The sequence below is a fragment of the Heptranchias perlo genome, chromosome 2 (genome assembly GCF_035084215.1).
Source record: "Heptranchias perlo isolate sHepPer1 chromosome 2, sHepPer1.hap1, whole genome shotgun sequence".
NCBI lineage: Eukaryota > Metazoa > Chordata > Chondrichthyes > Hexanchiformes > Hexanchidae > Heptranchias > Heptranchias perlo.
In genome coordinates, this window is record NC_090326.1 from 52,647,572 (window position 1) to 52,663,340 (window position 15,769).

A 15,769-nucleotide genomic window follows, 5' to 3' on the forward strand; every position below is an offset into this window, starting at 1 on the left:
ACACTCCATTTGCCACATCACTGCCCCCACCCCACATCTCCTTCTGCACTGCCAACACTACTCTGTCACATCACCCCTCATACCCACTCAAACCTCATCCTCATCTTACCTGCACTTACTCACCTCGTCAGTACTCATCCCGCCACTACCACTCAACCCAATCCTCATACAATCTCATGGCTCTATCTCATACTCACCCTCTCGTGCATCTCTTTCACAGTCAGCCTCACTCAATCTGCCACTACCTGTGCTGCAGCCACAGGGCATGCATCACGTATGTGCAGTAGGCAGCGTAAGGCAATCATGTCGTGAGCATGAAGGGGATGCACAAGGGTGTTTGAGGCTTTGTCATGGTTGTTACTTATATTTAATTTCTGCCCAACTCACATCACATATTATATTGGCACCACTACTGCCACGTCTTTGCGAATCTTGTCTGGTTTGTGCAATAATGCCCTTTCCTGAGGATCACAATGAAGACCCACACCTGATGCCACACATTGTGTCACTGCAGAGTGGGTGTAGGTGTATTTGCAGGGCTCTTTTGTGCAGACGACTGCGAGACGTCAGCGATATCCCCGGTGGCACCCTTGAAGGATGCGGAGGAGAAGTTGTTGAGGGCAATGGTGACTTTGACAGCGACAGGTAAGAAGATGGTGCTCGGGCCAACTGGGAGCATCTCGGCATGAAGGAGGCTGCAGATGTCCACGACTACAAGTTGAGTGACTCTGAGCCTTCATGTGCACTGCTGCTCAGAGAGGTCCAGGAAGCTGCGCCTCGGTCTGTGGACCCTGTGGCGAGGGTAATGCCCTCTGCGACGCATCTCTCTCTGCGGTAGCCCTCCCTCCTGCTGTACAGGTGGATGTGTCACAGCACTCTGTTGTGGAGCTCCACGTGTCAGAGATGGACGGCGTGGATGGCGAGGCTGGTGATGCTGTTCGCCCTCCGAGGAGGACATGACTGCAGCTACGGCGGCCCCCATCCGGAAGATGTACATCTGAGGGGGTCCGCAAGGTAGGTCATGTCTCTGGACCCCGGGGTAAGTGTGCAGGTTGGTGAATTTTCTTGTCAGGAGGAGGGTGGTGGAGGCCAAACTTTGTCCCAAGTGACAGAGTGGCCTCCTGCAATGAGTGAGGGTCTCCCCCACCCCCCATCTGTCAAATGGACCTTTGCAGCGGCCACAGGCTGACAGCTGCAACAGGTCCATTTCAACTGGGAGTATTTCCCACAGTATGGGAAACAGTCCCAGTTGTCAATACAATCCCACCCCTCCTCACATATTCCCTTAATCAGGTCTGTTAATGACCTGAAATACCAAGTTAAATATTGTTCAGTGGAACCCCGCTGGCTTTAATTGCCTGTGGGATTCCCACATGCAGGGGCTGCGCGCGCACGCCGGCGCGTCAGTGGGGAACCCAGAAGTTGGCGGGTTGGAGCCGGGCTCCGGTCCCGCTCCGGGATTCCGCAATTTTCGGAGCCCCCCCGCCAGGAACGCACCCGATAGCGGGTGCTAAAATGACGCCCAAGAGGTTAGTGTGCAAAGTTAAAGCACATGGAATTTGGGTTTCTGTACTGGCATGGATTGAAATTTGGTTAACAGATAGGAAACAGAGAGTAGGAATAAATGTGTCTTTTTCGGGGTGGCAGGCGGTGACTAGTGGGGTACCGCAGGGATCAGTGCTTGGGCCCCAGCTATTCATAATATATATCAATGATTTGGATGAGCGAACCAAATGTAATATTTCCAAGTTTGCTGATGACACAAAACTAGGTGGAATTGTGAGTTGTGAGGAGGATGCAAAGAGGCTTCAAGGCAATTTGGACAATTTGAGTGAGTGGGCAAATACAAGGCAGATGCCGTATAACATGGATAAATATGAAGTTCGGAAGGAAAAACAGAAAGGCAGAGTATTATTTAAATGAGGATAGATTGGGAAATGTTGATGTACAAAGGGACCTGGGTGTTCTTGTACACCAGTCACTGAATGCAAACATGCAGGTGCAGCAAACAGTTAGGAAGGCAAATGGTATGTTGGCCTTCATTGCGAGAGGATTTGAGAACTGGAGCAAGGATGTCTTACTGCAGTTATATAGGGCCTTGGTGAGACCACATCTGGAGTATTGTGTGCAGTTTTGGTCTCCTTACCTAAGAAAGGATGAACTTGCCATGGAGGGAGTGCAGCGAAGGTTCACCAGACTGATTCCTGGGATGGCAGGACTGTCATATGAGGAGAGATTGGGTCAACTCGGCCTGTATTCACTAGAGTTTAGAAGAACGAGAGGGGATCTCATTGAAACGTATAAAATTCTGACAGGGCTAGACAGACTGGATGCAGGGAGGATGTTTCCCCTGGCTGGCGGGGAGGGGGGGAGGCTAGGACGAGGGGTCACAGTCTCAGGATATGGGGTAGGACATTTAGGACTGAGATGAGGAGAAATTTCTTCACTCAGAGGGTGGTGAACCTGTGGAATTCTCTACCACAGAAGGCTGTGGAGGCCAAGTCACTGAATATATTTAAGAAGGAGCTAGATAGATTTCTTGACACAAAAAGCATCAAGGGGTATGGGGAGAGATCCGGAATATAGTGTTGAGAAAGAGTGTCGGCCATGATCATATATAATGGTGGAGTAGGCTCGAAGGGCCGAATGGCCTACTCCTGCTCCTATTTTCTATGTTGAGGACATGAGAGTTGAGTTCCTATTTGAGTGTGTCGTGACTTAGAAATTGGACATTGTGCTGACACCCCCCTGTGCATGATTTTACAATCAGTATTAACAGAATGTGTGAGAACTTTATTCAGCATTGCCTGGAGGTTCCTCCACATTTGCGACCAGAGAGACATGTAATCTGGGCGTAAACCAATTACGTGGATTCAAGTTTCGCGGAATTTTGGACGTAAGTGAGTCAAGCACAGAACTACAATATGTCTAAATCCCCTCGATCCTTTACATCCGTTTATCACACCCTTTGTCCGAGAGAATCTCCACCCACAAAAGTGGCCACGCCACCAACTCTCAAATGCAAGTATCCTCCAGTGTGCTTCTTCAGGGGAGCGGGTTGTCTCTTATCATTGCAACTAGGTTTCCAGGGGCACAGGCACCCGTGGTCAGGTGAAGCAAGTGCAGATTACTAGACCAGGAGAGAATTGAATCCTCCATCATCTCTTGCTGCTGCACAAAACCATTGTTGGAGCTCCATTGCACTTTGCCACAGAGTGGGTGGGCATGAATTCACAGCTATCATTTCCCATGCATTGACTTCCTCAATTTCAAACTTATTGTGAATGGGAGGTGTGAAGTTGAGTGCAGATGTTACGTCTCGCCCCCTCCCCCTAACTCCCTTCGCCATCTTTTAGGGGGTGAGTAGAAATCAAAAGATTAGTCAGCCCAGACAATTCTCTCCTATCAATTTGCACTCAATTATACAGTGGGCAGAAACCTGAGAGTAGAACAGCTGCTCGTCCTTTGGCTTTGATCCTCTGAAACATTATCTATATATGCCCCCACTGCATCCCCACTGCTCCTAAAATCCTCATGTCAATTCAAGGCTCAACTTAGAATCATAGAATCATAGAAAGGTTACAGCATGAAAGGAGGCCATTCGGCCCTTCGAGTCCACGCTGGCTCTATGCAAGAACAATCCAGCTAGTCCCACTCCCCCGCCCTATCCGTGTAGCCCTACAATTTTTTTCCTTTCAAGTACTTATCCAGTTCCCTTTTGAAGGCCATGATTGAATCTGCCTCCACCACCCCATCTGGCAGTGCATTCCAGATCCTAATATTTCCAATATCTCCAATATTTTCTTTGTTGGCCTCCTCAGCTCTATCCTACACATGCTCCAACTAATCCAGAAATCTGTAGCCCATTTCCTACACAAAGATTCACATTTCCATCACTCATATCCTTGCTGACATCTACTGGTTTCTTGTCCCTCCATGGACTGTTTTCATAATTTTTGTTCTCATCTTCAATTTCCTCCAAGACCTTGCCCCACATTACCTATAAAATCTTCTCCAACCTTATATGCCAGGACACAGACTCTGCTCTTCTGGCTCTGGTGTGCTGTGCTCCCTCTCCTCTATGAGTGATGGTGCTTTCAGCTATCTTGAACTGTGGAACATTCTCCCTATCTTTTTCACCTTCCTATCTCTCTCATCTCCTTCAATAGCTTATCTCTTGAACTGTGCTTTCAGTCGCTTCCAATAACTTCTCTCCTAACTCCTATCCGATATCCACCACACCTGTAAAACACCTTGGGGGTGTTTCATTATTTTGGCCTTAGAGTTATCTTCCTACCCTATGCCATGATAGATTGGGGATGAACTTCAACTTGCCAGCTGGACATAAAACCAGCCACCCATTATAGAAACCAACCATTTTCAAAATGGTTTTGATAACGGGTGGCCAATCTACAACGCTGTTTTTATGCCCGGGCGATAAATTGAAAATCTACCCTTTCATATCTTAACTGAAATTGAGTGGAGAACATTTCCCAGGGCTCGCTGAATACTGTTGGTGAACTCGCCATTAAAGCCTAAAAATGTCTGAAGATGGTATTAGCTTCATGGGTTCATATGGCATTCCTCTGTCTGTTGTTTTAAAGCAGGTGTTAACCCATTGATTTGAAATAGATTAACAGCTCTGCTAAAATAGTGGAAAGAGCAATACTATAAAATTACATCAAGTATTCATCCACAGATATTGTTAACACTAATATTATAGACTTAAGAGATACTTAGAATGGCATAACTTGACCCACACTCTAAGTTTTTCCTCTTCCTTCAGTGAAGTACTTCAGCTACATAGAAAGACATAGAAGTTACAAGATGGAAACAGGCCATTTGGTCCAACCATTCCATAAGTTGTTTGCCCTCCACATGAGCAAATAGTTCTAAACACACTTACCCACCCTGTTCCCATAACCCTTCAACCCCTTTCTCTTAATCCATCTATCCAATCTAATCTTGAATGCTGACATCGTTTCTGTCTCAACCACTAACTCTGGAAGTGAATTCCACAGCCTCAAAATTCTCTGTATGAAGATGTTGCTCCTGCTTTCTGTTCTAAATCTCTTACATTTAATCTTGTATCTACGGCCCCCTCGTTCTTGACCCCTCAACTACTGGAAACTGTCTGCTTCTATATACCCAGTCCCATCCTTTCATGATTTTACATTTCTATTATATCACACCATCATCTGCATTGTGTTATCTAAAAAAAAACAATTTTTCAAATCATTCTTCATATTTGTATTTCTTTGTGCTAAGCAGCATTCCAGTGAATCTACATTGTATCCTCCCTTAAGCCTCAAAATCCTTCCTATAGTGTGGAGCCCAATACTGCACACAATACTCTAACTGAGGTCTTGTAGGCTCATCATTACCTCTTAGCTTTTCTATTCTATACCTCTTGAGATGAAACCTAGAATTCTATTAACTTTTTTTTTACAGCCTTAACAAACTGAGATGCTGCCTTTAATGACTTGTGAACCTGTACCCCAAATCCCTCTGCTCTTCCACAGCACTGATGCTACTTCCATTCAGAGTAGAATTATTGCTGTTATATTTTTTTACCAAAGCGCATCACCTCACACTTACTCACATTGAATTTCACCAATTACTTTTCCTCAGATGACCCATTTGAGATCAGGCACACACAATGGATGAAAATCCCTTGTTGCCTATCTATGATTTAGCATGTCAGTGTTCCAATGTGCTGTACCATCCCCTTACAAAAATCAAGCTACAATCAGCCAAAACCCATAAATACAAAACTACTGGTGTGGAGAATTCCAATCAGTGGTTGGAACTTGAAAGAGACACATTATTCAAACCATTTGATTAATAATCCCACTTGCATTCTATGAATCAGTAGTAAATCCCAAACTTTTAAGATTGCATGCACTGTTAGCAAAATACATACCCAAGTCTTTAATCAGTTACCAAAGAAGATTATTATTTTTACAGAGGTGAAAGTGCAAAAAGAATGAATAATGCAGAGATCTGTTTGTGTTTGGTTAATTATGTTGAGTGAACTGCCCTGTTTCTGGTGGGTGCCTAATGGCAGTACTTAATCTGCATTCATCCCACGAGACCATTAATCAGCCTCTAGGTGGATCAATTTTTCTGAAATACTGCAAAGCAGTAATTCACAAAAAAAGAATTTTACCAGAGGGGCAATTTTTTAATTGCAAAGATGAAGTAAACTTGATCTCTGCTATTTCAACAAAAAGATTATTATCTGTTATGCAAATATTTAATGAATAATTGAAACGTAATAACTTGCTACAGTGGTATTTCTGAACTCAGTAATGGACTTTCATTACAGGTAAAACTAAATAATTTAAACTGGAGCGCTGTGTCTTTCAATATCTAGGACCATTGTAACGCTGCATAAAACTCTGATCATCCACTGTTGACTGCTACTTTTTTGCATTTTCTTGTCTGCCAATTATTGCTACAACTGATCAAGATGTAAATATTTCAACGGGTATTATGCAGAAGTATCTGTATATGACACTGCCTTCTGTGGCCAACATTCTGGTCTTTTCTTTAACCTAATGCCATATTGGTCGGTGGGCAAACTACATTGGTTTGTATGCGAAATATCTACATATGTGACATTGGTGTTATTTGAAATGCTTTACATATAAAGTACATTAGTTTATAAGGTAAATTTTGAGGAGTGGGACCTCCGTCAAAGGGAGTGCAGATTGATACCTAGGCAAACAGGTCAGCGTGTCCAATTCACAGTACTCAGGAATTGCTGGTGATCAGTGTTAATTGCTGGAAAATCAGAAGCGCTGTGAATTAGTCATGTTGATTTCTGCACCTGATTCTCTGAATCACTCCCCAGTCGAGCATAGATTGGCACTAGAAATGGAGCCTCACAAAACTTACACTTCTGTTCCATATTAGGATGAGCCACTCAAGCATAGAAAAACAAATATATGTTTATTCTGATGGTTCCCAATTTTCAACACTCACGACAAACTTGTGCCTGATAACTGATTATACAAGTCAGAAAGTTCGTCAGTTCACAACACTACAGATCTAACCTTTCTCGTACTGACAGATGGGTTCACACTGCATCTGTGAGCAACATGTGTTTGGACACATGGCACCGTCGGTTATGTCACAGAACTTGTGTTAGCTGTTCTACTTAGGCTGGTTAGGAAGGTAATTGTGAAGGCAAGAACTCGGATAACCAATTCAAGCCATCTGCACATATACTGTGCTAGACCCTGGGTGAACTCCCATTAGTTTCCAAAATCATGACTATGTTAGCATAATAAAATTGTGCAGAAAAGCCGTTCAGTCCAATATACTTGCACTGACTCTCTGAAAGTGCTCTGCGTTTTTAAAAGCTATTATTGATTTTGCTTCTACCACTGTTACTGGTAGGACATTCCATGTTCTAGCAATCCTTTGCATAATAACATTTCTCCTAACCTTTCCCTTTGTTCCTTTGGCGTTGATTTTCAATTTAAAGAATGAAAGAACTTGCATTTATATAGCGCCTTTCACGACCTCAGGACGTCCCAAAACACTTTACAGCCAATGAAGTATTTTTGAAGTGAAGTCACTGTTGTAATTTATGTCCTCCAGATATTGCTTCACTGACCAGTGGAAATAGTTTTCTCTCATTTACCTAATTAAAACCCCTCAGAATCTTGAACACCTCTATCTTTAACCTTCTCTGTTCTGGTGAAAAGGGCTCTAATTTCACCTCATAACTAAAGCCCCGATTTTAACTCGGGGCAGAAATCAGGGGAATGTGTGGCGATCCGTTTGCCCCTCTCCTCGAGTGTGAGGTCCAGGAGATTTTATCTCCTTATCCTCATTAGTATGGTCTGCTACTGGCTCCTCCTGGTCCACATGAAGCCTTTAAAAAGTCAAGAAAATAACACTTACTTGGGACTTCTGCCGCCATCTTTTGTTGGCAGGTTCAAGACAGTGCAGGCCTTAATCGCGCCAGCAATTAAAATGGCAAGTGCATACCGATGATGTCATCGGGATGTAACTTCGGCATTTAAATTAGGCCAGCGCTCTGCTTGAGCAGGTGGCCATCCCGTGCCAGAATTCAGGCAAGTTAAGATGGGAGAGGGTTGGGAACACGGCGTAAACCTTTTCCCTGATATCTTAATCCCCTGCCCTCACTGGTCCTACCAGGCGAGGGGTGGGGGGGGGGCAGGGGGGAGTGGGGGCTGGGGAGAAAGGGGGAGTTAAAATCAGGCCTTAAGTTTTACCCCATGGCTTTGACACCCTTCGTAAAGTCAAGCACCTATAATATGCTGCCTAACCAATGATTCATATAGGGTTAGCATTTCGATTCTATGCCTCTATTTATCAAACCTAGGATCCCATTTACTTTTACTCCAGTTTTAGCAACTTGTCCTCCAAGTTTCTGCTCTTCTACTCCTTTTAAACTATTGTAGTTGCTTTTTCAATGCTAAGGTGCAAGTAAAACATCTGGACCTAGAAATTTGTTTAGGTCAGTTTTCAGGCATCAAATGGGTGTAGGGGACAATCGTTGCGACCAAAAATGGAAGCCCAAGGATCGCTAAAAATCAATCCTCAGTCCTCACCTAAATAATCATAGCGAGCTGCCGGTGACTATCACATCTCCACAGGCAGCTCACCCGAATAAAGGAGCAAATTCTGAGCCGCCTGCCTTGCCTCAGCTAAGTACTGGGGGGGAAGGGAGGACAGCTGGCGAGAGGCCAATCGTGGCTGGAAACGGCCGGCAGGAGTACTGTGGAGCCTGGAGAAGAACTCCTGCCTCCACATCAATTAAAAAAACATTAAACTTAACTTTTTGGTGGCGGCCGCTTGCTAGGCCACATCAATGCCTGGAAAACCTAAGCAAAGCTGGCTGAACGCCTGCTCCACTCAGGGAAGCTCAATTTCCCTGAAGGGTCCAAAAACTAGACCCCTCATCAGCATCTGCAAGGGGCCTAATGCCTGTTTTAGGCAGCCGCTCCAGCAGCCTGAGAAATGGCCCAATGCAATTTAGGGTCAGGTGATTTTCAGGTGTCCTCGAGATGCAGGACATTGGTCCTCGACAATTGGGCTTCGTTGTGCCCATTTTACACCAGTAAAACTGGCGCAAAGAGGTCTCATTTCGACCTTGCATTAATACTGTACAGGTGATTTGATTAACTCCCTTTCAGCCTGCCCCCAAAGCATTTAATAAAATTAAAAGTTGTTACGCAGAGAGTTGTTATGATCTGGAATGCACTGCCTGAAAGGATGGTGGAAGCAGATTCAATAATAAGTTTCAAAAGAGAATTGGATAAATACTTGAAGGAAAAAAAATTACAGAGCTATGGGGAAAGAGCAGGGGAATGGGACTAATTGGATAGCTCTCCTGTGCTATCGCATACTATGATACTATGAAAAGCTTATTCCAGTAAGCAGACAATTATCCACATGGCACTAACTAAGTGGTGTGTTAACCGTTGAACCCGCCTGCCTGTTAAGAATGAGCAATGTTTTTTCTGTGTACACTACAAGACATAGCTCCTCCTTTTCGTTGCCTTAATTTCCCCTCCCTGTCAGTACAATGGATGCTATTATTTATTATGAATACCATTATTTTAGACTGACAAGGGACAATTTTAACCCTGCCCGTACAGCGGTAAACTTGGCAGGTGAGCAGTAAAAATCACTTGTGTACCTTACCCGCCAAGGTTCCACTGTCTTCCCGCAGGTTCCGATTTTAATCTGCTCTTCTGAGCTGCCGAAAGCCAACAGGGTCCTTCTTTAAATATACAGATCGGGAACCGATGATGTCATTGGGGCCTGACTGCTATTTTAGCCCCCTTGTGCCTTGGTGACCAGAACTGGACACAGTACTCAAGCTGCAGCCTGACCAGAGCACTGTACAGTTTGATGATACCTTCCTTTGTCTCATCGGGGTGAATTCTCCTCCTCGGTCCTGCCTAAAATTGACGAGCTGGGTGACCCCTGAAGAAACATGGCAGATTTTTTCATCAACTGACCCTTATAAGTGGACCAAAAACAACAGTTAATTATTCAATTCTTTGGAGGTGCAGGCCACAACCCAAGCTGGGCCCCACTTACGCCAGAAGGGTGTTCCACTAGGTCGGAGTCAAGGATACTCTCGCTCTGTGAGTTCTCTTTCACGGTCACACCCCTTCTAACGTACGGACCACATTTGGGTTGGGTGAAGGCTCCAGTGCAAACAAGGCCATGCGGAAACTGTTGGCGAAAGTGGGTGCCCAGTGTATCCAATCCTCTATACCCTTCCTCATGAAAGTCCAATGAAAATCATGACTCGTCAATAACTCTTTCTGGAGGTTGAACATTGGCAAACCTGGGCTGGTGTGAGATTGAATGAAAAGTAAAATTAAAGATTAAAGGAACAATATCAGAGAGCACAAAGACAAAAATAAAGTTCTAGGTTATTTTGTATGTGGGAGAAGACAGACTTCTTCGCGAATCTGTGGTAGAAGGACGTGCAAGGGTCGGAGAACTCATCATCATTTCCATGGTTACAAATACACAAACTAAACCTGGCATGAGTTACCACGGAAAACAAGGAAAATGGAATCTTGAAATCGAATAAAGTGATGCATTAAAAATAGATTGTCTGATATGTCTGAACAAAACGGCTCAGAACGTCTCCAAAGATTTATCCTAGTTTTTAGATAAATATAGATTGGAACTCTAGTCGATCTTCTGTGGCATTCCTCATGTTGAGTCAGAGGATATACTGTTTTGTAATAGGAGCATTATACTATGCAACTCCGTAACACACAAGGGTAAATTTTACATGGCAAGTGACACAATTAACAGTGCTCTTGATTTTCCGATGATTAACTAATTCTTCTGTGTGAAGCAACCTGACTTGTGCATAGCTCTTCAGGTGTGGCCATACCAGTGACTTGTACAAGATGGGCAGGACAGTGGCGGGGGGTTACATTCTTAAAAACGGGAAAGCTGACCCCAACCTGCCGCAAACCCGTTTACTTCCAGTTTAACCGGGGCGTTGGGGAGCAGGCAAGTAACCCGGTCTCAGGAGGCAGGTTGGTAATAATTGTTAAGGAGGCTCCGTGCCTCAGATATTGGCAGCCATTTGGATTTAACGGCTGCGGGCTGGGTTTCCCCGGGCTCAGGAAACCTGGCAGCGAAAGAGAGACGAGAACAGTCAGATCCAGCAAGTTAAGTGCTTTTCCAGCACTGCTTGTGGGCCAGGAGGAGCAGGAATGCTTCCCCCCAGACAAATCTGCCGTAATCTTCTGACCCCCCACCGTGATCGGCCAACAACTCCCTAGCGATATGTGTCCGCCCCCCCCCCCCCCCGCGATTTCTCCCATCCCCGCGATTTCTACCCCCCCCACCATGATCTCTTTCCCCCCCACCCCCGGCCAGGCTATCTATCCCACCCTCCTCTCTGCTGCCCTGCTGCAACCTTCTACCGCAGGGAAACTGAGTAAAAAAATCCTTCCGTTCCCGTATTTCCTTATTTCCCAGCCGCTGACAGGTGCCCCTGCTCCCTCCCCACCTCCCCATAAATATCGGAGCCCTTACCAACTTTCGGGAATTGTCCTCTCTCCCTCTTGATATATATCCCAACACCTGGTTGCTTTTCCTTATGCTAATACGCCCTGCACTGTTGGTTTCAATGAGCAATTCGCGTACAGTGTCATTGATTATTTCCCTTCGCTAGCTCTAATTACCTTGTATAAGGTCCATTTCTCGGCATTTTTCCCAATCTGTATTTCAATTCCTTTCTGTTCTTTCAGTGTCTCTCTTTTTTATTCCACTCTTTCTTTCTCTCTGTATGACTATCACATATGTTTTTATCAAGATGACTGACAACATGTCGTGGGATTGGGTGGGGGCAGGTTGTGTGGGAACTGGTGCAATACACATTAGTGAGAGAAAAATTGGGATGCTGGAATTGGGAAATGAAGATGGGACAGTGGGCTATAGAAGGACGGGGGCTTGGTATTCATGTTTGGGATGCAGTGGGCATAGTCACTGGAGGTTGTGGTGGAGTGGAGCGGGTTTGGGAGTGAAAGGATGGTTTAAGAATGGCAGCATTCAATGGAAGAAAGGTCTGTCAGCACTCAGGGGAAGGATGTGCCTAAAACCACTGGAAGGGGTCAGGGTCTGGCAGTGCTATTAGGAAGCTTGAATCTCAGAACACTTGGGGAGATGGGTGGGGTCTTGGAGTGCTTGTGAAAAGGGATCAGAGTTGTTGGAGCACTTGGGTTGGGGATAGGCTCTGGCAGCATTTGATGAGAGAGCTCTGCGAGGTCTGACATTGGTCAGGTGGTACTGGGATCTAAAAATATGCAGTAAGCCCCTCAGTGTCGTTAAAGAGAAAACAGGTTAACATTTTGTGTAGAAAGCTTTCATCAGCTCAGATTGTAGGGAAATGAGACCTTTTATGGGAACTGTTGTTAGACTGTTGAGAGAGGATAGCAGAAGTTTCATGCTTGAAGTGACATTCCCATCTCCCTCCCTGGCTTCTTGTTCAGAGTGAACTCAAAGGAGGGAAACCTTAGTGTCCTAATTGACCTTGAGCTGAGTTTTAAATTCCACATCCAGTCCATTGCTAAGGTTGCTTAAATCTACCTCTGGAACATCATGTGTCTGTACCCCTTTCTCACCCCACCAGTCTCATTCATGCCTCAAGAATCAAGGATTCTTTGAATTGCCATGTTTTAGGGGCAGAGTTTCTTTGCCTGCACAGTAACCTTTTCAGAACTTTGGGGATTTAGTCTGAATTTTGCTTCTACTTTTATACATACAGACACTCACTCACCAGAGTCCATAGACCAAGAAGGTCGACATAGGCATCCACACAGCACGAGGACTGTGCACAAGAAGGAATGGATATGGAACAGGAGATCCTAAGAGACTTGAGGTGACTCTTGTCCCAGGGTAGCTGCTGTCTCAGAGGGACCAGCTGCTGGCAGCCTGGGCTTGCAGTATTAATGGATGCCAGGTCTGTTTCTGAAACTCCTTTACAAGGCTGTCCATGATCATTATGTTTGGTAAATATATATTTGCCAGAAATTTCCGTGGAGCTGCTCCCGTTCTGCCACTGGAAGTAAAGTGTAAACTTCATTTACCTGTGGAAATGGGGTGTCTGCCGCTCTTCTGGTGAAGTTATAGGGGCAGAACAGGAGATGCTCCATGGAAATTTCCAGCCATTATGTTTTACACAGTTACCAACTGGTATCTCAATTATAACTGATAAGCCTTTTGGAATTTTAATAATCTCCTCTACGATATTGAGAATTCGATACAGGTTACCCACAAGGCTCATAGTGTGCTGCCTTTTACTATCCTCACAATTTACACCAACCACTTGACTCCTATATATTTTAATATTATCACCCAGTTTTAACAAGGATGATTCCTTGTCGCGGCCGACACCCCCCTCCACGATTTTCAAACACCCCCACGATATTCATGCGATCTCTCCCCATGATCTCTTCCCCCTCCCACACGATCTCTTCCCTTCCAGCGATCTCTCCCCCACCTCGATCTCTCCCTCCCTCCCCCACTCGCTACAGCGTTCCGAGCCCCCTCTCCCCCCCTCAGCCCCCCCCACTGACCTCCGATCTTCTCAATTGACAGGGACAGTACCCAGCGGTCCGCGGCTGTTGCCTTCTATAGCAGACTTTCCTGGCCGGCTGCCAGGCAGAAAATGGAGTAAAAAAATTCCGATGAGGTCATGCCATTAGATTCAGCAGGACCTCAGCTTTCCTGGTATTTCCGGGTTTCCAGGCCGCTGACAGGCGCCCCCAATCCCTCCCCGCCTCTCCATAAATATCGGGGCCTTTGTCTCAGCTTCTGTTGCCACCAGGTTCACTTTGGAGCTGATCTTGCCTTTCTTGATTCTCATTGCTCCATTAAGAAATCAAAGGAGATTTACCTGGGTCAGTGGCCGGGTCCAGTGGATTGCGTGGGCGCAGTGAATATTGAAAATTGAGCAGGTCGGAGCACATGCCTGTAAAGGAACCAACTTGATTTCCCTTCCTTTACGGGTATGTGCTCCAACTCACTCAATTTTCAATACGACCAGGTGATTCAGTGCATCCAGGCACAAACCCAGACATCTCCCCTAAGATGTGTATTGAGAACTTATCGGGTGTTAAAATGGATAACCCCCAAAAACGCGCGCAGGGATTGCGGTCCGCGATTCACCTGTGCCTGTTCATTGCGCTGCAGGCAGCATGTTACATTCGTGCTGCCTGCTTCTTTAACGATTGAAGCTTGCAGCCAGCACCACCTGTGCTGTTGATTGGCAGCCCACATCAGCCCGATATCGCGAGTGGCTAGCACTACTTAAAGGCAGCCTGCACTTCTTAAAGGGGAGGTGCACTGTGGCTGATGGAATTGGTGTCAGGAAGTGGATTGCTTTCGAAGACATTATATGAAGATGGTTCAATCTGCGTGCACCAAGGTTTTCTGATAATGCACTAGAGGCCTTGATGCAAGAGGTGGGGAGAAGGAGGGGCATCCTGTATTCGCAGGTGGGTAGAAGGCCCTCCAGACATATGCTCAGTAGGCAGTGGGAGGAAATAGCAGAGGAGGTAAATGCTAGGAGCATTGCTCCAAGAGCATGGATGCAGTGCAGGAAGAAGTTCAATGATCTGACACAAGTTGTCAAGGTGAGTGAGTTCAATGTTCAATGGCATATCGTACCAACTGCACCATTAGCCTCATCCAATGCTCAATTCACTGCACCCCTATTACCCATCTACCAACAATCTCTATCAACCAGTACTCAACCCTTCAATTCATATGCTTTACTCACCCTCACACACTTAGCAATGTTGTAAGCCTTACACCCACAACTCACAGCTGACACACACACTGGCAGCTATTCAACCATGACAGTCACATCACCCAAACATCTTGCAGGACATTCAATGGCACACTCCCCTCTTTCTTGTAGGAGAAGGTGGTGCATAACAGGAGGTAGCAACAAACAACTGGAGGAGGATAAGCATGTCTACACATTTTAACTCCCATGGAGGAGACAGTGCTGGTTATCATCGCTGTGGCCGTGGCCACTGGCGATGCTGGAGGTATCGATGATGAGGGTCTCTGCATACCTAATCCTCCTTCCCTCTTCCCACTTCTCCTTCATCCCACATCTCCCTCATCCCACAATTTTTCTGACTCACAAACTGCAGATGGTGTAAGCAAATACTTCATACTTTCTCCTCTCTCCTCACCACAACCCCACCCTTGTCCCTTTTTCATTTCAGATACCCAACAACTGGAATCTTCCCCATCAGAGGAGGCAGAGGAAGATGACAGTGATGATGAAGACGCACCGTCACTCGATCTTACACTCGCAGCCACCAGCTCAGATACTGACACTGCGTACTTTAGAGGCTAGGTCAGAGGAGGGATCTTCATGTGGTGAGACACCGGGCACAAGTGCGCAAGAGCCAGGGTGGGGGTGAAAGGATACCACAGGTGCCAACTTGCCAAAAATTCAGATGAGGACTGCAATGGCCCAGGCTACAGAAGAAGGCTGTTGGGTGTACACAATCAAATGTTTGGTGCACTGTAAAGCCTGTGAGAAAATCTGCGCACAATGTCAAGGAGCATGGATGAGTCCAACTTGGCACAGGGCTTTGCGCAGAGCTTGGAGCCCATCCTTTCCAACATGGAACGGGTGGTCACCTCCATCAGCACACCTGTGGAACCCACCATAATGCAGCATCTGGTGAGGCTTCCATCAAAGGTCTGACTGCTCCTTAGACTGCAG

At 45.8% G+C, this 15,769-nt stretch overlaps 1 protein-coding gene across 1 annotated transcript in view; it reads left to right on the forward strand.

Moving 5' to 3' along the window:
- Positions 1-15,394, forward strand: part of LOC137332049 (transcriptional activator protein Pur-alpha-like) — a 102,378-nt gene extending 86,984 nt beyond the window's left edge. Inside the window, exon 4 of the mRNA XM_067995778.1 lies at positions 15,261-15,394. Within this exon, the coding sequence (XP_067851879.1) occupies positions 15,261-15,394 (134 nt within the window). The remainder of the gene's footprint in view (positions 1-15,260) is intronic.
- Positions 15,395-15,769: the final 375 nt, after the last annotated feature.